The 24692-nt window shown below is 40.1% G+C and overlaps 1 protein-coding gene across 3 annotated transcripts; it reads left to right on the top strand.

Annotated features, from left to right (window-relative positions):
- The first annotated feature begins 1989 nt into the window (after positions 1-1989).
- On the top strand, positions 1990-19670 carry RWDD1 (RWD domain containing 1). 3 transcript variants are annotated; one of them, XM_061427493.1, is made up of 8 exons: positions 1990-2074; positions 8398-8466; positions 11124-11189; positions 13350-13480; positions 15586-15729; positions 16378-16510; positions 17021-17083; positions 19373-19670. In XM_061427493.1, the coding sequence occupies exons 1-8, from the start codon at positions 2002-2004 to the stop codon at positions 19492-19494; spliced, it is 801 nt and encodes a 266-aa protein (XP_061283477.1). In that variant the 5' UTR covers positions 1990-2001; the 3' UTR covers positions 19495-19670. The 3 variants fall into 3 exon arrangements, with proteins under 3 accessions (XP_061283477.1, XP_061283478.1, XP_061283479.1); XM_061427494.1 differs by lacking the exon at positions 8398-8466 and having other exon boundaries at positions 1994-2074; XM_061427495.1 differs by lacking the exons at positions 1990-2074; positions 8398-8466; positions 13350-13480 and adding exons at positions 3493-3612; positions 13230-13315.
- The last annotated feature ends 5022 nt before the right edge of the window (positions 19671-24692 follow it).

Genomic DNA, 24692 nt, shown 5'->3' with positions numbered 1-24692 from the left:
CTTTTCTTACAACTCATATCAAATCCTGACACCTTCAAAATATATCCAGAACCTGTTTGGTCCTGTAGCTTTGGTCCAAATCATCACTGTCTTTGTTTAGATTATTGCCATGGCCTAACTGGTCTCCACACTTTCAGACTTTGTCCCTCTTCCACCTAAATCCTCCAGTGATCCTACATGATCTGCAAACTCCCACACCAGTTCACCATGCACCAGCCACACTGGCTTCCAAAATAACAAGCGGGCTCCCCCCTTTGCACAGAACCTTCTTCTCCAGTAACAAATCACTGATTTCCCTAAACCGAGGATTCCCAGAAGCACCCTGTATTTGCAAAGTTACTTCACGTATTTCATGAGATTCTTACCATCCTCAGAAGAGTTCCCATTTTTTTCTTGAAAATTTAAAACAATGCCCTGCTGCTGCTGCTGCTGCTGCTGCAGGTCGCTTCAGTCGTGTCCGACTCTGTGTGACCCCATAGACAGCAGCCCACCAGGCTCCCCTGTCCCTGGGATTCTCCAGGCAAGAACACTGGAGTGGGTTGCCATTTCCTTTTCCAATGCATGCCCTAATAACCCTTAATACCGAAGACATGGAATCAGTACCGAAGTGAATATGTTCGTTTTCACATATCCTTCTGCTAAGTAAGCAGTGTGTGTGTCAGTTGCTCAGTCATGTCCGACTCTTTCCTACCCCATGGACTCTCGCCCGCAAGGCTCCTCTGTCTATGGAATTCTCCAGGCAAGAATACTGGAGTGGGTTGCCAAAGAGGCAATAAGTCCCAAGAGAATATCAAGATACCTTCTGGTCCATGGGACATCATCATTTTAGCAAGAGAAAACTTCAGAGCCGTTATCTCTAAGCTTTAATACAGAAACAAAAAGAAAAATACAGACAAATATGAAAAATATTTTAATGTTCTTATATTTTTCTGCATTAAAAAACTAAAAATCTTCCTTTATTATACACATAAATGGAAGTTTAGCTTTCATTTCATAAAAGTACCATGTTTGGCCATTTTCTTAGTTTGTGCCATTACAGTTATTTTTTGAAAACTCTCTTTGTAACTGCTGTGATGAACTGGAAGATAAGAGATGTATATGTATTAAGTACTATTACTTCTTCAGTTTCATCCTTCCAAATCAAAGGTTCTGAGTATTTTTCGGAGACAATACTTAACCAAAACTGTTACCGAAACTTACACCTCTTTCATCAGTTCAGAAATACGCGATCTCAGAATATTTAGATCTACATCCTGCCGCGTTCATTTTACAAATTCAAAAGATCTCAGGACTTTCACTTGCTTTCTCCCCCAGATCCACTCTGACTCGTTACTCGGAAGTTGGGCCGAGCTTTCTGGACCCGCCTGATGCACTACGAGAGCTGTTCCTCTGGCCACTGGATTCTACAGTCTTGTGGGATGCCGAGAACTTGGAGGTTCCAGAAACGTAGAAATCACCTGGGACACGCCATTAGTCAGCACTAGGACGTGGGCATCCGCCCTCTGGACGCTGCCACAGGGTCGCAAGCCGGAGACCCGAAGCGATCAAGAGCAGGGACGCCCGCAGCGTCCCGCCTCCAGCTAGATAGTCCCTCCCCGGTACCCGAGGCTGGCCTTAAGACCAGACTAGTAGAGCGAGGATGCGGCGCTGAGGGCCTTCTCAAGTTCTGGTTCTGCAAAGCCCAGTAACCAATCCTTAGGTGTCTGTGGCAAATGCCAGACCTGGTGTTTTCCCCATCCCAGCAAGTCCCGAGCGGGCGTGGGACAGTCAACCCAACGGCCAGGCCCGACGAGTCGAAAGCGGAACTAGGGAGAAGGCGGAGGCCGGCGCAGGGCTGTTGATCAGCAGGCCCAGCCTGGCTGTGGGCCCCAGGCCTCTCTGCCTGGGACTCTGCGCCTGCGCCCGCCCGGCCGCTGCCTGCTCTCCCGGCGCGGCCGCGGTCCAGGCTGCAGCACGCCGCCTGGGTATCTGGGCGATCCATGGGCTGCAGCGAGGGCCGCGATGACAGATTACGGCGAGGAGCAGCGCAACGAGCTGGAGGCTCTGGAGTCCATCTACCCTGACTCCTTCACAGGTGACTTCCGCGGCCACAGGCCGGCAGCTACCCGGGGTGGAGTGGGACGGACCGCTCCACGGCCCTCGACATCCCCTGCCAGGATGGAGAAGGGAACAGCCAGGCCGCGTGGCCACCTGGCTCGCCACTCTCTCCTCTAGCTCTTCTCTTGCAGTGATCAGACATTTACTAGTAACTCTACGGCTGTTCTCTCTTCTCCGCTAATTCCTTGAAATCTGAAAGTCCGGGCGAGGCTAGCAAGGTCCCTGGAGTGGCAGGCCTGGAATTCAGTCGGGTGCACATTGGTTTCTGTGTCGCTGCAGTCCATGGGGTGGCAAAGAGTCGGACACGACTGAGCGACTGAAAGGACCTGAACTAACAGCAGCGCGAGGTTTAGTGAAATACACGAATGAAGGTTCTCCAAGTGGGAATAGCCTTTCCAGAGCCGCAGAAGTATCAGTTTTCACATTTTCACCATTATTCAGGCTGTTTTCTCATATTTGGTGTTTTAAAGTTTGTGGGATTCAGAATTCTCAAAGTTACCCAGGATCAGTTTTGAGAGTAGTCTTGTCCCTGAAGTTTGTCGTTTTTCTCTTCTCTTCTTTTTTTTTTTTAATGTTCTGACATTCTTCAGATTGCCCAATGAATGAGTTGGCTCAAATCTCAGGTCCACTGTAAGATCACAGGTAGTTAGACTTGTAGTAGGATATTAGATGTTGTCTAGGAGAAGGAAATGGCAACCCACTCCAGTATTCTTGCCTGGAGAATCCCAGGGACAGAGGAGCCTAGTGGGCTGCCATCTATGGGGTCGCACAGAGTTGGACACGACTGAAGCGACTTAGCAGCAGCAGCAGCAGCAGCAGCAGCAGCAGCCTGGCTTCCTCTTGCTAGAAGCAAGGTAGTGGAGGCTTGGGAAAGGCAAGCGGTTGGCTCTGGGTTGGCCAGCAAGTTAGTAGCAGGACTGGTAATAACAGTTAGGTCTGGGACTGGGGTTCCACTCCAGCTGGTATGACGGGGAGCAGAAAGTTACTTGGTAAGTTGGGCTAATGTAAAATGGTTATGAGAAGTTCATTAGGTATATTTTCAAGGAAGAGAATTCTTCTGTAGTAAACCATCCTTCTGATGATTCTGAAAATGCTTCAAGATAAGCATATCAATATGCCTTCTCTCACTTTACACTCAGGTTTTGAGAGGTGATCTAATAAAGCCAATATGAGCGAGTATAGCCTAGGTTTGTGGGACTTACCTTCCTTACCCCGTCCTTTGAGTGTTGTGCATAACTGACTGTCAGAATTCAGAGTGTAAGGTAATGTTATTTTAACTCATGAACTCTAACCCCTCTCCCTTGTCATTGTTTAGCTTAGTTTTCTTAGCTCTACCCTTTGATCACTGCTTGCAATGGTAGCAAATTTTGTTCTGCTTTGCCAACAGGCTTATGTCTCTCAGCTATCCCTGTATAGTTCCAGTCCTGTTCATGTTCTCTCTCACCAGCAGTTCAGCTGTGCTGTGAGGATGTTAAGGGGATGAGTGAAGAGGGGTTTGAGAGTGTCATTAACTGGGTGAGTGTGTATGGAGTCTGGCTCCCTTCTCTATCCTTGCTGATGTATCAATGTCTAAATAAAACAGAATATAGGGTCAGTTGTTGGATATGCTCTTAATCATGACATTTGGTCATTTCTGGTACATTGGAAAGGGGACAGGCATGAGCACAGCATAGGCGGACTGAAGAAAGCACAAGATGTGCTCTTCTCATTTCTTTGGGCATTAAGATATACTCATTAAATATTGTGCTTATAAACATTTGTAAAAGTGATACATTTTAACCCTAAAATAATTGGATGGTTCTTTCAAATTGTACTAGGGTCTGATGTAGTTGGGTATGTGAAATTCTTGTCAGATGCAAAAGTGCTTGAGAATTCTGAGCCAAGTTAACAAAAGAAAATTTGTGGATCTTGGACGCCTCAAGTATTCTGCAGTATCAGCTGAGCCCTTCTGTCTCTTAATTCCTATCAGCACCCCTACAGTTGCATTAAATAAGTTAAAAGGAGTTGTCCTGATTTATAGTTATTTAGGAACTTTGGTCAACTACTGTATGCAATCTCAAGGCAAAGGCAAGCGGACTTTGGAGTCGTTTATTTCTGTGTTTGGTCTTTTGGAATCTTTTGAGGATTTGCAAGGTGTACTATTTTTTTATAGCTTCCTTATGTGTTGATGATTTCATACTTTAGTATTTTCATACCTGGTTTAAGAAAGAGAGCTTGTTTGTATTAGTTTGCCAAGGAACAATAATTGGTAGTTTTCAAATCTCATTTTGAATTTCATTGAATACTAGAGTTGGTAAGTGCTCAATGCTGTTGATGAAGTGTGTGTGTGTATATATATATATATAATTTTTAAAATAAATGATAGAGTGCTGACAGAGAAGCCTTTGTTAAGTACATCATGGCCCCCTTGTGGAGGCTGAAGAGGCACTGCTCATCCAGCCGTAGACCTAGGCACATAGACCTAACCTGACTTGAGAACTGATTTCCTGGCTATTTGCAGAGAACTTTTGGCCCAGTGTTGCATTTGTTGTGAATTCTAACAGATCATAATACAGTTTCTTCTTTGTGTCCATTCTGTAACTTGATTGCACACTAATCCAATCCTCCTAACAACTAGTCTTCTAAAATATACATGGATGCTCCTGATGCCACATCCTCCTTCAGAAGTGCTTCACTTCACAAGATCCTGCTACGATAGTTGAATTTGGTTATTTCCATTTCTGTATCAAAGTCCCTGGCTATATATGGGGAGTTTTGTTGGATCAAATTGGTTAGCTTCAGGCTAGCCAAAGTCAGGTTCCCTAAATTCTGTTTGACCTTACAAAGAGGGGTACGTAATCCTGTATTTGCTTGTGTTAGTACCTCTGAGTTAACAGCTGTGAGCTTAACAGTTAGAATTGCATTTAGACTCGGGGCAGAAGTCATCTTGTGAAAGCAGTTTTTCTAGGACAGTTGCTGTCTAAGACCCATAGGGACTTCCTTTAATAGGGGCTGATCTGGTTTTTTGTGGAAAACCTGTCATTTGTATGCTCCTTTAGTGTACCTTTCAGTTACTACCTCCGATTTCTCTGCTTTTGACAAAATTCTTAGTTTTGTCTAGTTTTCCATCATCTGCCCCTGTGTCACCTAACACTTCTCCTGCCCCTCCACTGGCTCCTTGAACAGTGCCCAACAACTGTATTCTTTTTTTCAAAAGGATTTTGATCCACTCACAGTGGTGGATATCTGGTCTCTTTGTTGTTGTTTTTCAGTCGCTAAGTCATGTCTGACTCTTTGTGACTCTGACTCTTTGTGGCAGGCCTCCCTGTCGCTTGCTATCTCCCGGAGTTTGCCCAAGTTCAAGTCCATTGCATCAGTGACGCCATTCAAGCATCTCATCCTCTGTCACCCTCTTCTCCTCCTGCCCTCAATCTTTCCCAGCATCAGGGTCTTTTCCAATTGGTCAGCTCTTCACATCAGGTGGCCACAGTATTGGAACTTCAGCTTCCACATCAGTCCTTCCAGTGAACATTTGGGGTTGATTTCCTTTAGGATTGACCGATCTCTTTAGTGAAAGCTAATCTTTCCTCAACTTGCCTCAGCTCACAGTACGATAGTAATGCATTGGAATAGGATTATCACTTCATGAGAACTCAGGAATAATTCATCTTTTCGAGTCCAATTAAGTAAGTTTCCCTATTTTAGTAACCTCCAAGCTTTGGAATATTATCCCTTTTAAATTTTCTGTGTTTTTTTTTGTTTGTTTGTTTTTTAGTTAGGTTTAGCTATGACAGAAAACCCCAAATAGCTGGTTTTAAAAAGGTAAAAGTTTATTACTCTTGCACATAAATGAGACTTATGTAGCTCTAGTTCAAGATTTCTTCAAGAACCAGTCTTCTTCCTAGTTCTCTGTCATCCCTAAGATATAGTCTCACCCTCATGGTGAGGATAGCAGCATTCCTTTTCCAGGCAGTAGGATAGATAAAGGAATGAAGGGAGCGGGGACAAAGAAGTAAAAGACAGCAGTTCCTTAAGGAAATTTCCTCAAAAACTATCAAAGGACTTACTTCCTTCTATCCCATTGGCTGTAACTCAGTCATTTGGTGAGACCTAACTGGAGGGAGGCTGGGAAAGACAGTTTTTATTCTGGATGGGCAGTACACTCAGTTAAAAATGGTGTAACTGAAAAAAGGGGAGAGTGGCTACTGCAGAAATTAGCATTGTTCTCCAAAATCTTTGTTTGTTCCTGATTCACCATTTTTTCTCTGTAATGGCAATTTGGTGCAGTGGGTATCAGCTCTCTGTCCTTGGACAAATCATATAACCTCTCTAAGCCTTTGCTTCCTTATCTATTTAATAAGGAATAATGTAAGTGTGAAAGAGTTAGTCGCTCAGTTATGTCCGACTCTTTGCAACCCCATGGACTGTATCCCACCAGGCTCCTCTGTCTGTGGAATTCTCCAGGCAAAAATACTGGATGGGTAGCTCTTCTCTCCTCCAGGGGACCTTCCACCAGGGGCTTCCCAGATGGCGCAGTGGTAAAGAATCCATCTGCCAAGTGTAGGAAATGAGACTCGGGTTTCCTCCCTGGATCAGAAAGATCCATTGGAGAAGAAATGGCAACCCACTCCAGTATTCTCGCGTGGAGAATCCCATAGATAGAGGAGCCTGGTGGGCTACAGTCCACGGGGTCGAAAAGCACTGGGCACAACTGAGCATGAGCACTGATACTAGTGTGGAAACTTCATAACTGTTAAACAAATATAAGATACTGGTTCCTGGAAATTTGCCATCTTAGTTGCTGCTGCTTCTGATACTTCTGATGGCTTCATAACTCCTGTCTTTATCAACAGACAGTTTTGATTTCTGTTTCCTCCAACTGCATGGGGTGATAGTCACAGCTTGGAAATGCCATCTTTAAAATTTTCGCCTCTGAAATTCCTCTTTCCATCCATACACTTTGTAGCCCTGCAGTTCTTTCATTTCCAGGCTTTTACTGAACATGGCTCTCATCACAAATTCTCATGGATTGGTAGTTTATCAGCTTTTGTCTTGTTCATCATGGTCAGGCAGTTCAGTGATGTTCTTGCTAGTGTTCCCCTGTCCTCATTTACCAAATGGTTTCCTCACTTACAAATATTTACTGTCTGTACTGTTAGGAGCTCAGTCTCTTGGGCAAAGACATCACATAAGTAATTTACAACACAGTGGGATGATTCTTTCATGGAGGTATATATAGAATGCAGCAGGAACTGAGGGAGAGGGGACTGAGTTGTTCTGGAGAGCTGAGGGGTCATGTGGAGTTATATAAACGAGACTGGGGGAGGGGGCACATGTGCAGACTTGTGACTCTGTGAAAGCCATGTGTGCAAAGGACAGGTAGTTGGGTATAGCTAGAATGTAGAGAGACACAGAAAATGAGGCCTGCCACGTATGCAGGGGCCAGATCACCAAGGGCCTTGTTAGGGATTTAGGTGTGACCTTACAGGCTCCTTCTCCATGACCCTCACCCTGGCGCCCCAGACACACATGGCGCACTGGAGGTACTGCCTCGTCAGACCTGCATCCCTCGGTACTCAGGCTTCTCTTGAGGGCTGACCTGTCATGACTGCTTTTCTTGCAATCTCTGGAACTATTTCGTCCTCTTGCTTTTGTTCCCCGAGTTTAGGACTCCTTACACAGCTGATCCTGGCCCTTATTTCTCTCTGCGTTCTCTCTGGTGATTTCATTTAGTCAAATGCCTTTCCCTGTTACCTCTCTGTGGATGACCCCAAATTAAATTCCAGCCCAACTTTCTTCAGCGTCATTTGCCCATTTCTGATTACTTGATATTTCCAGCTGAAAGCACCCTGTGTCCTTCAAATATGTCTGGTCTTTCATTTCTAGTCCTTGTTTTTGTTGGTGGTCCTGCCTGCAAATTCAGGTTGTCACCCATCACCATCTTCGATTTCTTCCTCTTCCCTGTTTCCATTGCTACCAGCTTAATTCAGAACCTCATTAACTTTGCTGAGACAATTTCAGTGGCTATCTAGTTTCATCCTGCCTCTAGTCTTGTTTTTCTCCTTCTGTTTTATGCACCGTTGCTAGATTTATCTTCCGTGTTTAGAAATAGAATTCTGACCTTATTACTACCACTAAAAAAAGCTATCACTATCCACACTAAACTTTCAGCTGTTTATTTTCAGCCTGTTTTATTCACCACATACATCCACCAATGGAATAACTTCTAATTCCTTGTATGTTCCTTAAGCTGTCTTACCATTATACCCTTGCTGCCACGTTACTCTAACCTGCATTCCTTTTCTCCATCTCTGCTTACAGAGTCGGAGAAGACAATGGCACCCCACTCCAGTACTCTTGCCTGGAAAATCCCATGGACGGAGGAGCCTGGTGGGCTGCAGTCCAAGGGGTCGCTAAGAATCAGACACGACTGAGCGACTTCACTTTCACTTTTCACTTTCACACATTGGAGAAGGAAATGGCAACCCACTCCAGTGTTCTTTCCTGGAGAATCCCAGGGATGGCAGAGCCTGGTGGGCTGCCATCTATGGGATCGCATAGAGTATGCCTTAATCCACCACCTGGCTCCAGTGACTTCCCTGGAATTTCTCAGCTGGAATTTTTTTTTTCTTTTTAGGTGAAATTCTATACAGTTTATTTAGTCCTGCCAGTTGTATAGCTTTGGGCACATTATTTAAAAGCTTTTTATCCCTGTTTCCACATCTATAAAATTCGAATGATATTATATTTAATTGATTCTAAGACATCTTAACATTTAAACATCTTTGAAGTCTGAATTTGTCGAACAGTTGACTACATATCATAGTTTAGTTGGCAGTTCCTTTTTTCTTTCTTAGTGGTACATAAAGTAGGGTGCATTATATACTTGATGGCATCTTAAATTTGGTAAAATATGATGATAGTATAAAACCACCGTTTTGGTGTGAGAAATTAAGGGTCTCTGTGTAAATGCATAGAAGAGCACAAGTGCAAAGAAATGCTCAATAAATGTTAGCTGTTATTGGTGTCAGATCAGATCAGATCAGTCGCTCAGTCGTGTCCGACTCTCTGCGACCCCATGAATTGCAGCACGCCAGGCCTCCCTGTCCATCACCAACTCCCGGAGTTGACTGAGACTCACATCCATTGAGTCAGTGTTGCCATCCAGCCATCTCATCCTCTGTCGTCCCCTTCTCCTCTTGCCCCCAATCCCTCCCAGCATCAGAGTCTTTTCCAATGAGTCAACTCTTCACATGAGGTGGCCAAAGTACTGGAGTTTCAGCTTCAGCATCATTCCCTCCAAAGAAATCCCAGGGCTAATCTCCTTCAGAATGGACTGGTTGGATCTCCTTGCAGTCCAAGGGACTCTCAAGAGTCTTCTCCAACACCACATTTCAAAAGCATCAATTCTTCGGCGCTCAGCCTTCTTCACAGTCCAACTCTCACATGCATACATGACCACAGGAAAAACCATAGCCTTGACTAGACGAACCTTTGGTGGCAAAGTAATGTCTCTGCTTTTGAATATGCTGTCTAGTTTGGTCATAGCTTTCCTTCCAAGGAGTAAGCGTCTTTTAACTTCATGGCTGCAGTCACCATCTGTAGTTATTGGTGTAGGTTCCCCTAAATTACAGCCTCATTGAACCCTTATTTCTGTAGTTGCACTGTTTATATTTCATGACATGTAAATGCTAAAGTTGGTTATGAAAAAAATGGGAGTGAAATACATCTAATATATTTTACGCACATTTGTTAGGAAAAAGAGGCAGAGCCAGTCATGTTATAAAAGCTTTACTACTATAATTGCCTTTTAGGGGCTTTTTCAACATAGGCTGGACAGCCTGAGACCTGTTAAAATGTGCGTCCTGTGAGTCTTTTTTCCTTTCTGACAAACCCTCTCTACTAGTCATAGGTGTTCATCATTGCTTCAGGTACTTCCAAACTTCAATTAGAATGAGGGCATATGTCTTGAAAATTTTATTGATAATATTTATGAAGACTTCAGAAGTTACTGAGTAGGAAAAGCTGAGTCCTTTTCATGGTGACATCTTCAGGGAGCCCCTTATCAGAAACAGGCTGCTGAGCTGTTACCAACCTTGGTAGGGTAGGGGTTAGTGCTTTTCAGGCCTGAAGTGAAGTGCAGACTTGTGTGCTCAGCAGTAGTTAAGGGTGGCTTGAATTTTCCTTTTTTAGTTTTCTGATGGTTCCGAATATGAGTTTTATTTGTTATTGTCTTTCTCTTTTTATTGTTTAGATCTTTCATTGAGCCAGAATTTATTGAGTTTCTAGATACTGCCTGGCACTGATCCACCAGTTCTCCGAGTTCTTACAGTATTCTTGTGGGGGAATAGATCATAAACAGATAAATAGTATCAGATAGACATCAGGCAGTAAAATAGCATATAAAGCTTTCTTATTTATGAAAATGCTGATTGACATGTCTTGCTTGACAAATTGGAAGTAATTTGATATTTGAATTCATGGATAATTTTGTAATTCCATGAAAGATGGTAGGTTTCAATAATTTGTGAAAGAACAAAGGTTTTAGAGACAATGTGGGAGAAAGAGATAACTAAAAGATAGAAACTCTTACAAATTGATATTTACTGATTGTCATAGAGATTCTGAATTGTATTTCAAAATATATAAGTAGAAAAATTAGTGATAATACTGAGTATTTATGGGTGGGTAGGTTCTGATGAGAAACATCAAACTTTTTTTTTTTGCCATTTCATTTGGAAATTTTTTAGAATGTGACTTTCCATGTGTGGGTGAAAATTTTGAATTAAAATATAAATTACTTAATTGATACAACTCCAAGAGAGTATCTATTACAGGTGTTTTTTCCCAGATTAAAGAAAACCCTAGATTTAAATAGAAATTGATGGATGTTTTATCATCTGAACTGTTGCTATTAAGTCTGTATTTGTGGAAATGGAAATACAGGCTAGGGGTCAGTTTCCAGAACTGGGAATTGGTATTTTGCTAATAAGGAAAAGCATGTGCCTTATGTTAATAACTTAACCTCTGTGTATATTTTCTTGCAGTATTATCAGAAAATCCACCCAGCTTCACCATTACTGTGACATCTGAGGCTGGAGAAAATGATGAAAGTAAGTCTAATTAAAAATACTTTTGAATTTTCTACACTTCTCTCAGGAATTTTATTCCTTCTGCAGCCATTTAGCAGGCCATTGGATGTGTGGAGGTGCTAAGGTTCTGTTAAGAATTTAGTATGATTGTTAACATGTTTCTAACCAGTATTTACTATGTAATAATGACTTCTGGAGAAACAGAGAGGAAGTCAAGGAGATTTTCTGGCAGAAAAAGCTTAACTTTTAAAAGTGAAACAGAAATGTTAACAATATAGCGGGTAGAGAAAGGGGAGGAAATTTTTGTCAATAAGACTTTCTGCAAGCATAATATAGTGGTTGTGTGGTTTTCCATGGCATGCCATCTACTTTTTCCTCATTGGATATTTAGATTGTTTACTAGACATTTGCTGTAATAAACTGGGCTGGATAAATACCTACCTGTATTTTCCCTCTGTCTTTTTAGATTGGATAGTGTACTGTTATTTAAATATGTATATACATAAAGCCAGATAAAAACCAATATTATATAACTGTCAAACTAAGACAAATATACAAATTGAAATAAGGGAGCTATAAAATTAATAAGATCAAATTAATTTGGCACATGTTGGGAGAGGCGTATCTTAAGTTTATTTCTGCTTTGGTCAAGTTCAATTAATACTGTAATTTGATAAAAATGTTATATAAGTTGGCATTAACCCTGAGAATTTTTTTTTTTCCTGTTAAGCTAGTCAACTAAAATTCTGTCATGAGTAGTCAGTTACACCAATTTTAGTGGTATCACTTGATAATACTAAATCTGTCTTATAGAATTGAAAATGAGGTTAATACTGATATTACTGAAATCTGAAATAAAGAGATATTGGATACAGTTATTAACATATTTATATAGATGGATTTTATTTATATGTATAAAGTCTCAATTACACATGAGGATCCTTTGACATTTTGTTTAAAAGACTATATGCATAGAGAGATACTTTAAAGTATCCTTTTAATAGTACTTTTAAGATACTTTAAAGATACCAAAATGGTAACAGTGATCTCTTTCTGAGGATGGGATCATTATTGATTTTGTTTTTCCTTTAATATATTGCTAAATTTTATGTAATGAGTTTCTGTTACATCATATAGTGGAATCGGTAAATTAAAAAAAAAAGAAAACTTGTGCTAGCAATAAAATTTAGAAACATGTTAATTAAAAAAGAAAGAAAATGCCAAGAGACACTATGTGTTTCTTACCTGACGTTCAATCTTATATCCGTAGATTCATAAAATTCTTTGTTGACATCATACACAAAAATACCAAGCCAGCAGATTTTGAGGTTTTTTTTTTTCCATTCCCATGGAGAGAAATCTAGATGTTAGTTTAAATCATCAAAAGCAGGAGGTTTTAATAATTAAAATATGAGTTACAGGAAATGGAGATAAAGGGTCTTGTTGACAAATAGGTTTTAACAAAAAATATTTACCACTACTGCTCTGTTTTAGATTGCCTGGCAAAACTGAGAATTCATCAGATTAGGTAGCAGAGAGATACTTCCCACTTATGTGCCTTTAAGAACGTCACACCTATACCGGTGTCCTGTCTGTGAACTGGCATAGGCCAAAGACTGGGGGAGAATGTCAGTGAGTCAGGTTAAAAGTTTCTCAGACAACCTCTCAAACTGTCCAGTTTACACCTGTGTCCTCCAGCAGTCCCTTAGCAATGCTCTGCTGGCATTGTGCAGATAGAAGTATGGACTCTGGAGCTAAAGTCAGATCTTCTGCACTGGACGCCGGCTCTGGGAGAGGCCTGGAAATGAGCCTGAGTTGGTACTTTTTCTGTGTGTCATGTTCAGTGCCTTTTGTTCATCTTAAGGAGGGTTTTAAAAGGAGTGTCTTCTTCATCCTCTTCTGACATGCAGTAAGATAAAATACTCATAAGTAGCAAATGTATTTCATGTGTTAGATGTGATCTTTGGTATCCCTGTGATTTGTTTTTACCTACATTTGTGGTATATGTTATGTATGTTAATGATTATCTGGTCTCATAGTAACCTTGTTTTCCTTTTGTAGGAGAATCTTTTGTGCTACTTTTCATTGACACATTGTAAATTAATTACTAATTCAACAAAGATTTTGACCTCTCTCTACATTTTAAGGTATTTGTATTAATCTCTTCTCTTATGTCTTTAGCTGTCCAGACAACCCTCAAGTTTACATACAGTGAAAAATACCCAGATGAAGCTCCCCTTTATGAAATATTCGCCCAGTTAAATCTAGAAGATAATGATGTAGCAGACATTTTAAAATTATTAGCATTACAGGTAAGGAAGTAACACGTTTTGTAGTGGCATTATTTTATTGGCCTTAAATATTATACATTAATCTTGAGTCAGAAAATTAAATATGTATAACGAGTGTACTGAACAAGCAGAATTCATGATGCATGTGTATACACACACACACACACACACACACACATTCACAAAGCATCTTTATTATTCTTCCCTCCCATACCTTTAAAATTTGAATAAGAGAAGTTCTCCCTATACCCTTGTTTGAAACTCAAAAAAAAGTACAGCCCCTAAGCCCTCTGATCTGTTGCAGTCTAGTTACCTGCAATTTGGTGAGAGGAGTGGTGATTGATTTTTTTCTTTCCTATCTCTCCTGCTCCCTAAACTTATGAACAGCAATAATAGTCTATGACCCTTCCAAGAGCAGGTGTTTACTTGGAAGAAAAAATGGGTATTGGAAAGTTCTTACTAGCGTTCTCTGATGGGTCAGGCTAGTCACAGTCTAGGCGTGGTAGATATTTAAAGCTCTCTTTTACTTGGGTAGAGTTTTCATGGATTCTTCACAGTAGAGAGTAGGGAGGGCAAATAAAATCTTTCTCCACCATCTTAAAAGCAGAAGTCCTAGTTTTATTTGTTTTTCTAAGAAAAACTGACAGAAAACATCTCCACTGTAAATATGACTGGTATATTTCAAGAACTGTGGGTGCTTTCACTGTTGACCTTTTAAAAATATCTGGAGCTGTTAGAGAATGAGGAGTGAAAGAAGATATATCAAACATTAATTTATGCTGATTCTAGGTCCTGTTCACTTCATCACCCAGTGTGAAGTCATATTATTTCTATATCATTTAGTTTAAAGTGCTTCATTTGGAAACATTGTAGAAAGCTTGGAACAATATACTGTATTCAGTCACTCATGTATTAATATAAGTTTCTTGATCTGAGTGATTTTTGTTAATATGTATATTTTATTTATATTCAAACTCCTTTCTTTCAAAAATGAAGTTTTGATTCTGATACTTACTTGTGATCAGAGGTATTTAGGGCATATTTGTATCTTTTTCTTAGTTGTATTAGTTTTTAGTTATCAAAATAGTTTATATTACAAAAAAACTCAGAAAATACAGAAAACAATGAAGAAGAAAATAAAGATTATTCTTAATCTCACCAGTCAGGTATAACTGCTTGTTAACACTTGGTGTGAATTCAGAAAACTTTTTCCTGCAGTAGCTAGCAGTGTCTAGCATGTTATATCATTTTAGTGCTTTGGGCATATTTTGAGAGCTGTGACACTAACCTGAATTTTGAAGGCAAAAGGATTTTCTACATAATAACAATGTAGATACTTTTATGATTTAACTTTATGTATCTTTTTTTCTTTCTTTTTGTAATGATTTAAAGCTAAAATGATGAATATATGCTGGAGAACTGATGTTGTGAGCTACTGTAGAAAAGGGTTTTCTGAATTCTACCTACATATATGATTATTACATAGAATCTATTGAAATATCTGTTTTCAGTTGAATATAGCAAATTATAAGACTTAAAATTTAAGATGTTGTATATGGGCTTCCCTGGTGTCTCAGCTGGTAAAAAATCCGCCTGCAATGTGGGAAACTTGGGTTGGGAAAATTCCCTGGGGAGGGAAAAGGCTACCCACTCCAGTATTCTTGCCTGGAGAATTCCAAGGACTGTATAGTCAATGGGGTCACAAAGAGTCGGACACAACTGAGCGACTTTCACTTCACTTCACTTTATACACACACACACACACACACACACACACACACACACACATCAGTTCAGTTCAGTTCAGTTCAGTTGCTCAGTTGTGTCCAGCTGTTTGCGACCCCATGGACTGCAGCACGCCAGGCTTCCCTGTTCGTCAGCAACTCCCAGAGCTTGCTCAGACTCCTGTCCATTGAGTTGGTGATGCCATCCAACCGTCTCATCCTCTGTCGTAAATGATCCAAGAGTCTGAACTTATGGTGTAACTGAATTAGTGATCATATTATACATGTATGAGTGTAGTGATTGTGCTAAAACACCTCCTGCCCACCACTGGTTGGTTGTTTTTATTTTTCTGAGAATTATGTTTCTAACTACAGCCTTTTTTTTCTTTTTTGGTTACATAGGCAGAAGAAAACCTTGGTATGGTGATGATCTTCACCTTAGTGACAGCTGTGCAAGAAAAATTAAATGAAATAGTAGATCAAATAAAAACTAGAAGAGAAGAAGAAAAGAAACAAAAAGAAAAAGAAGCAGAAGAAGCCGAAAAGGTATATTTAAAAGTCATATTTTATTTCATTATTCTTTAAATCTGTCATTTGGGGTTTTTTTTTTTGTTTTGGAAATTTCAATAATTTGAGAGGAAATCACAAAAATAAGCACAAGTAAAATTTAATAAAGCTTTACTAAGTAAAATTTTAGAAGGGCCTTCATTTACTTGGTGGGCATCACACAATAACGATCAGTTAGTTGGTTAAAGGTTAATAAAGTGCATGCAGGTAAAATCAAGACATATAAATTATTTCACTTACAGTATAAAGTTTAGAATTATAAAGCTCCTGTCAGAATAATTTAAATATTTACTGAATTTTAAAGAAAACCTTAGATTCTAAAATGAAGTAAGAAATGTAAGCAGGGATTTAGTGTTATGAATTGATGTATATTTAAACATATTAACACCTCACATATTATCTTTGGTTTTTTGTAATTATATAAAAACAGACTTTTCTAGAGTAAATTGCCAAAACCACTGAAAGTAGCCAGTGCAGATAGAAATCAGACTAAATATTATGGACTTGAAACCATTTTTCTCTTTGCTTCCTCTCAGTGGCTGTGTTCATTAGTCTAGAAGTTCATTAGGCTTTATTTTCTAACTGTTGTTTCATTTATCTGGTGACGTGTTTTTTTTCTTTCATAAGCAATTATTCCATGGTACTCCTGTTACAATTGAGAATTTCTTAAATTGGAAGGCCAAGTTTGATGCAGAACTCTTGGAAATTAAAAAGAAACGGATGAAGGAAGAAGAGCAAGCAGGAAAAAATAAATTAAGTGGTATGACACCACCTCCCACCCAATATCCTGTTCCCTTTAAGCCCTCCTGTATTACTTCTTGTATAGCAAGAGGATCATTTGGATAGATTTCTGTAAGAAAATAATATACTTAGGCATATAGGGCAAAAAGAGAGTGTTATCTCCGTATGATGATGTTTCTTCACACATAATTATCATTAATTTTATGGCTTATCTTTAATCTATTGCAAGGGATAGATCTTCAGATATAGCTGCCAAGACTTTTAGGATCACAAGGCTTAAGAGTGGTGGAATCAAACCCATTTGTTTTTCTGGGACTAGGCTTTCACTTGTTCCATTTTAATGCCAATACATTTCATACGCCTTTTAGCTACTTACTGAGTTCATACATTTATTGAAATTCACAGAAAAATGGGTTTTCAGATTTTTTTATATCTTTAACTTTTTAAAAGTATTATACCTTTTAAAGGTATTGTAGGGAAGATAGAGAAAAACTATACCATTCTAATTAAATATGTTTATTTCTTTTAGGGAGACAACTGTTTGAAACAGATCATAATCTTGACACATCTGATATCCAGTTCTTGGAAGATGGTAAGATAATACTAGAATTCCATATGTATATAATGTGCTGTTTTTAATATTAAACCATGAAAATCATAGTGATAACTTAATGTAAATTCTTCCTCCCAAGGCTCTAAAGAATCACACTTTGAAGAATAAATTCTAATGTTTGATCAGCTTATACATTAAACTATGGCAGTGTATTTTTTAAAAGTTTTATGATAAGGAAAATCAAAGATAGCAATAGGTAAACAATATGATCACTTTTGCCTCTAACACTTGGTAAACCAGGTCACTGTGACTCAGATCACCTATTTTCCTCAAAGTTATAGTATCACAAATCTACGGGAACTGTAATCCGTGGTCTGTCACGGAGCTTTATAAAAGCTGCAAACCTGGAACTAACCAAAAGTCTTATATTTCACACCACTCTTACTGTCTTTGGAACATCTGGTGCTTTCCTTCTCTTTTTTATCCTAACCCTTATCCTCTTGCTGTCTTCATCTACTCATTTCCATTCACCCACAAATATCTATTGCATCCCTGCTATAAGCTTGGCACTGTCCTGGGCACTGAGGATACAGCAGAGAACACTTCAGATAAGTCCCTTGCCCTCACGGAGCTGGAGGCCAGGGAGCGTATCTTAAATGCAGAGCTCCTTACTCAGTCACCCTCCAGTAGCTCCCCGAGTTCTGTGCTCCATCATCCTTCTGTCATGCCCCTCCTTCTGTGCCTGCTGGGATCCTCTAGCATCTGGCCTTTTGACCTTATTCCTGGACTACCTTTTGGAGAAGGGAAGAAGGTTGAGTATCAAACGTCTTTTTCTAAAAGTTTTACTGTCTTTACTCATTTTTGACTCTTTTTCCTGTTTGGTGGATCAAGTATCTCTTTATAGCCAATAACTTATCAAAAGTGCTCTGTTGATTCTGCCCCTGAAGTGTCTTTTTAACTCTTTCCTCGTGATTTGAAAATTTGTTCTTTTTCAACTGGACTTTAGTAGGAGCTTCATTATTGCCCTCCTCAGTCTCTTCCTCCTCGCGCCCTTACCTACCTTGTAGCTACCACCTCTGAGGCAGTATTTCTAAAACCCATGTTTAATCGTGCCGTTTCTTCCCTTAAAAATCCTCTGGTGGTCTCTGCTGCTTAGAGGAAGGGGTTGACCTACTTTGGTCCTTCGATTTGGCCTTCATCTGTTATTTTCGGATGTTTTTCTTCATGAATCTTGTGTTCCAATTAGGATTCAAGGTCTTAACTTTTTTTCTCTGCTTTTGCATAATGTTCTACCTAGAATCGCTTCATCCTGGCTCCTTTTCTTCTGGATAGTTTCGAATTTTTCATGAAGATATTTCAGATGTCATCTGCTCTGTGAAGGCTTCACTACTTCCTGTCCCAGGCCTAGTCAATTACTCTTTGGCCTGAGCATACCAAATTGTATTTTATTACTGAACTGCTTTTAGGCTTCATGAAACAGGGTTTCTTCTCACTGTGTTGAATGTCAGTGGACTAGAGTCTGAGAGGGAAAGAAGGTGAACAACGTTCGGTGGTTTAAGAGTACTGTAATATCCTACTTAGGTGTACTACAGACAGACTGAAGAATGAAGCTGTTTCATGCAAAGCTTGAGTATTGCTTCCGGTAGGGTTTAGACATTTGGAATCTTGGAAAGGCATGCCACTGGTTACAGGGGAGGTGGATGAGAGTGAAGAGCAAAATAAATTTGTCAGCTGATTATATGTATGCTGCTACTGCTGCTGCTGCTAAGTTGCTTCAGTCGTGTGCGACTCTGTGCGACCTCATAGACGGCAGCCCAACAGGCTCCCCTGTCCCTGGGATTCTCCAGGCAAGAACACTGGAGTGGGTTGCCATTTCCTTCTCCAATGCATGAAAGTGGAAAGTGAAAGGGAAGTCGCTCAGTCGTGTCTGACTCTTAGCGATAGTTGAGCTTTAATGATGTATATACATATCTTCAGTATGGAAAGAGATGAACTCTTGGTACAGGTCTCCTGGTCAGTGATAATCAACTTTGTATCATCGGTGTCTCTAGCTTACAACATGCCAGATCATAAATAATTCATTCTAGGAAGGCCTTTTTGGTATTGGGTCTTTTTAGACTATGAACTGGAAACCTGAAGATGCTCTTGAGATGTGTGAGTCTCTGTTGACCAGTGCAGATCATCGCTGGTATGATTTGCAGTAGGAGTTCAGGATTGTGTCACGTGCACTACAGCTGCGTGTTTAAGAAGCCTGTTTGGTCCTGCCAATGGGTTGTATCTTTTATTTCTGAGTGTAGGACTGAAGGGGAAATCTTCTGTCTTTTGCAGCTGGAAACAACGTGGAGGTAGATGAGTCTTTGTTCCAGGAAATGGATGACTTGGAGCTGGAGGATGATGATGATGATCCAGACTACAATCCTGCTGACCGGGAGAGTGACTTGACCGACTGATGGACTATTCCCGTCTGCAGAGAGGCTTGACTGCCACAGCATCTGTGGCTATGCTGAGAGGGTGTTGATTTTTCTTTCTTTTTTCTAAGAAAAAAATAATTTTCAGGAGAATATTCTTCTGATGGCTTTCATCATTGAACTTAATAAATTGATCTTAAAAATTTCAAATATTAAAATGTTCACTTCCTCTTATTGGTGGGAAGAAGGTCAAATGTTTATAAAGTCATTTAGTGTTGGAAAGAGATCCTGCCCAAAACACTCAGGCTGGAAGATGTGCCATTGCTGAACACAAGTGTGTGTTTATGTACAAGGAATTGGAGTAGAAATTTCTGTGTGGAGATAGTGGTGACTTTCAAACTCTAAGGGTTTTCATTCATATAAAACATTAGAAGACTGAGTGAGCAGGGCATTAAACCTGAATTCTAGCCTTCAGACATGATAAACTTAAGTCTTAAAACCAGAAGCCCATATAAGAGTCAGGAGTAAAATGGACTTTAGTCCTATAATAATACCTGAATAAGAATCATCTTTGGAGTTACGGAAGAGTACACTGCTAGACCATTCTCAGTGAAGCTTAATAAGCACTGAGCCTCAATCCGAGCCTTATGAGTGAGATCTCGTGCCAGAGATACAGCGACTGTGACGCACACTCCTGATGAAGAACCGCTGTCCTGCAGCTGTCAGGTCTATAAACTGTGACGTTCCCAACTTTTCTAACTGACAGTCTGAAGGGATCTGAATTCGTGGGATTGTTCACTGCACACATTCACATTCATGCACATGAGACCTTCAGGATAATATGGAATGATTGACTTGGGGGCTCTAGGCAGGAGAGCCAGGCTTCATGCAAGTTATCCAGTCTGCAGTTTTGGAGTATTGACTCTTAACCCCAACAGGAAAGCACTTGTGCTATTACAAATGGCTGTCTGTGTTCAAAAGTACAAGAACTGTATACCCACAGAGCGGCAATATCCATGTTTATTTTTAAAGTCAGGCTTTATGATTAGAGTTAAGACAAAAGCATCATTGAAGAATTTAATACTCATCACTCACCTTGATCTTGAACAATAAAAAGAAATAGTAGTAATATTCAGTATTTCTATGCAAAGAGAAGTCCAAAAGTTTGTTATGTGAGATTTTACTTTTCCTAAGGTGAAATCCTTTCTGTAGCTAGTCAGTTGCTTAAGAACCTGAAAGAGTGGTTCGGTTAAGGTTAAGAAAAGCAGTGGTGAGCCGTGTAGCATGAGGTCAATAAAGACTTGAAGTGTAAAGAATGATTACACTTGCCCCTCATTTAAGTCTATGTTTTATGCCTTTTCTACAGGTATCGAATATGCACCTTTGTCATTTCAAATATAGGCAGAACCCAGTGAAATGGAAATGAAGACAACCTGGTTCGTTCTAATGATACTCCCACAGATGTTCATTTGCATAAAAATACACTGTTGACTTTGTATTCTGGGAATTAAGCAAAGACTGCTTCTCACACTGAAGCACACATAACTGCAAGATGTGTAACAGCGCGTGTGCGTGCTAAGTTGCTTCAGTCGTGTCCGACTCGGAGACCCTAGGGACTGCAGTCCACCAGAATCCTCTGTCCATAGGATTCTCCAGGCAAGAATACTGGAGTGGGTTGCCATGCCCTCTTCCAGGGGATCTTCCCAACCCAGGGACTGAACCCTTAGGTCTCTTAGTTCTCTTGCCTTGGTAGGCGGGTTCTTTACCACTAGTGCTACCTGGGAAGCCCCACCCAGTAACAGCATGACTGGCTGGTATTTGAAGCAATAATTGGCTCGTCTTGAATTACCAGTTTTGCTCTTGAATCAGGGAAAATTGTTTCAGTTTTTAACTTGTGTTAAATGGTATACAGTATTACTAGGTGAAACACCTACACAAATATTTGTGTTCGTTGCTGTATCCCTGGAACAATGGCACTGAGTAGGCACCTGATTTTTGAGTGAATGAATTATGGAATAGAATGCAAGATGACCATGCATTTTAAAGATAAAATACGAGATTTCAAAGAAATGTTCTGTTTGCTGTCTGAAGCTTTGAATAATGCTTCTAGTTTCCACTTCACATTCTTTGATGCCTTAGGAAAAACAGTGGGTAAATATTAATTAAACACGTCTAAAAGATTACATCGGAGAAGGCAATGGCACCCCACTCCAGTACTCTTGCCTGGAAAATCCCATGGACAGAGGAGCCTGGTAGGCTACAGTCCATGGGGTCGAGAAGAGTCGGACACGACTGAGCAACTTCACTTTCACTTTTCACTTTCATGCATTAGAGAAGGAAATGACAACCCACTCCAGTGTTCTTGCCTGGAGAATCCCAGGGACGAGGGAGCCTGGTGGGCTTCCATCTATGGGGTCGCACAGAGTTGGACACAACTGAAGTGCCTTAGCAGCAGCAGCAAAAGATTACATGAACATTTCCTAGTTGAGGTAAATCTAAGAGAGATGTCAATAACATCTCTTATGAGTGAAAAGGATGAGGTCATTGATTGTAGTGGGACAAACTCCCAAGATACATGTGCCAAGAAGTAAAGCAATGCATTCTTGGATTCCAGAAGAAAGGCAATTGTGGGTTTTCAATATTTATGTGCTAGCCAGTTAAGTGTTATGAAGCTACAAACAGTAGGTAAACTAGTACAAGCAGCTCCCAGTGTTAGTCTTTCAGAGAACGCACACGGCAGGCAGCAAAGTTAGGGATTGTATGATTACAAATGAGTCACGCATTTCAAGAACTAGGAGTAATTTCAGACCATTGATTTCTAAAGAGACAGGGAAAGTTTTCCGCAAATGACACATGAAGTGCAAATTCCTATAAACAGGGAAGTGTGAAGGACACTAGCTTGCTGCTGCTTTAGGGTTGCCCAAAGGCCTCTTTCTCCTGTTACCTTTGTTGGGCAAACTCATCAAAGGACTTGGAAAGAAAGAGGGTGGGTTGGATTCCAAATGTACTCAATCTCTTCCATTAATTAAGATGGGAAAATGCTAGGGAAGGTTCAAGAATATTGTAAAGGGTTATCAAAAATTTTGACAGTGCTGTGGAGAGCCATAATGTCACCTGAGGTAAAAGGAAAAATTCATCAACTACCCATTTAACATTAATGAATTTTACAGCACGTATTATAAATCGCAACTCAATTTAAACAAGTATTATGAAAAAAGACTCCCTCCCCCGGAGGATATGGGGGATGATAGGGCTGAAAGTATTTTGTCTAGGACATCAATTCCCCCTAGCTCTTATATAAAGGATGAAGAAGGGATAATAGAACCTGACCTGGAGTAGGGGGATAAGGAGGCTCCGAGGAGAAGGAACTCAAGACCTCAGGCAAAGCAGGTCCATGGTCACCATCAGTAGCTGCCAGTTTCACACAGCATACAACTATGCTGGAGGCCCTGGTGGAAGGAGAGACGTCTCCCCAGGGTCTGCAGAGCTTGAGAAGACAGAACACAGGCCGGACTAGCTGAGCCCACCCCACCCCCAACCCCGAAAATGCAGACACTCAGCTTCTTCTGTGTCATATTCCCTTTTGAGAAGGAGCATAGGATGCAAGATAGGTTAGGAGGGGAGAAACAGCCGTGACAGAGAATTTTAATTGTCTTAATTAAATTTACCTCAAATCCATGTTCAACACTCAAGGAGATATAATCTTATAGTTTTATTACTTATTTATTTTGTTGGCAGGAAGGCGGATTTGAGAATAAGACGAATTGGTACAGAAAACAAAATATTTATTACTTATTTCACAAAGTACTTAAGCATGGAGTGGAATTCAATTTTGTTAGAGGAGAATTAAATTGAGGTAATATAATTAAAGCCTTGTCTTGTATTTGACTCACTGCTAGGAGGCAGTTTCAAGGTAGCAAGTAGCTTAGCTAATAAGCATGGATTATACTGTATTAAAAGTCTCCAGGGGTATGGAAATCATGCAAATCTTGCAGTTAGGCTTCAAGAACATTAAGTTCTAGCAATATAACAAGACAGCAATGCTTATGTTGTAGCAAGTGAGAGGAGTTTCTTTTTTTTAATTCATATTTTTATGATAAAAAATAAACAAGGATAAGCATATGCCAAAGCATGGTTATGAACAGAGGAGTAAAATTTTGGGGAATTTTACTCTGGGTTACTATATGATACATTACTACCATTTCATAAGAAATTTTTGTTCATAATAGAGTCCTAATTGTTAAGCACACTGTATTACTGAGATTGCTTGTTCACTCTGTAAATGGTATTAAATTTAAATGCTTCTTTTGATTATGAAAAGGCCTGTATCCTATCTATAAACCAAATTGAGTACATTGTCTTGAAAATTTTGGGTTAACTGGTGCCATCTAGTGGTGAAGGAATCTATTGCTTTTTAATCACCAGTGTTATGGGACCGCAGTGGCTGGCTCCAGGGACAAAGCAGGCAAACATCAAAACTAAACAAACAAAAAATAGGCAATCATCCCCTACACGTGACCAATTGTTCAAGTTTTGTGTCCCCTCCACAAAATTTCTGCTTTTGTTTACTCTTTGGTATCTTCGTCTAGTTGTGGGTTTTTAAATTCACTTGTCCAGAGAGTTTATAGATATTTGAAAGATGGGCAAAGGGAATTAATGCCACCATCCTGCAACCAGAACTCGAATGATAGGGTTTTGATTCTAGAATTTTATGGTCGTTTGAGCGAACTTGATGGGCTTTAAACTCCTCTGGATTGGATTGATATCACACAGAATTCTGTTTCCCAGATAGGCTTCTCTCTCTCTTCTCGCATGAATAAAATTTTAAACAGTAAAAAAGGCACCTATAGTTGTTCCTTGAAATGTGGCCTATCTTAGGTTCCCTGCCTAAATTTTCCTGCATCCCCGTTTTTCCCAGGAAATGACTCTACTGTGTTTAAACCTTAAATCAGCTCCCACTTAGAAAAAAATTTCAAAAAGATTTTTTTTCCCCCAACTCTCAATCACACCCATTGAAATAAAGAAGCCAGAGAATGACATCAGCATCTTCGTGGCATAAGATATTCCCTTTCTCCTCTCCTTTGATTTAAAACCAATTGGATATGTATAACCAAACAAAAGTGCCTCTGTGCACTGCACTAGGACAGCTGGGAGACACATCCATTGTCTGCATCTGAAAGGGAATGGATTGGACCTCAGAGGAGACTAGGGGGCCATGAGTATCACAGCTGCTGTGGAGG

Source organism: Bos javanicus, chromosome 9 (assembly GCF_032452875.1).
Source record: "Bos javanicus breed banteng chromosome 9, ARS-OSU_banteng_1.0, whole genome shotgun sequence".
NCBI classification, from domain to species: Eukaryota; Metazoa; Chordata; class Mammalia; order Artiodactyla; family Bovidae; genus Bos; species Bos javanicus.
The sequence above is the reverse complement of the archived record's forward strand: the minus strand, read 5'-3'. Positions and strand labels throughout refer to the sequence as shown.

Excerpts from the sequence above, each read along its gene's own strand:
- RWDD1 (XM_061427493.1), top strand. The coding sequence starts at position 2,002 with ATGACAGATTACGGCGAGGAGCAGCGCAACGAGCTGGAGGCTCTGGAG. Across the intron at positions 2,075-8,397 it reads CTACCCTGACTCCTTCACAG|AGTCGGAGAAGACAATGGCA; the intron begins GTGACTTCCGCG and ends CTCTGCTTACAG. Across the intron at positions 11,190-13,349 it reads GGCTGGAGAAAATGATGAAA|CTGTCCAGACAACCCTCAAG; the intron begins GTAAGTCTAATT and ends TTATGTCTTTAG.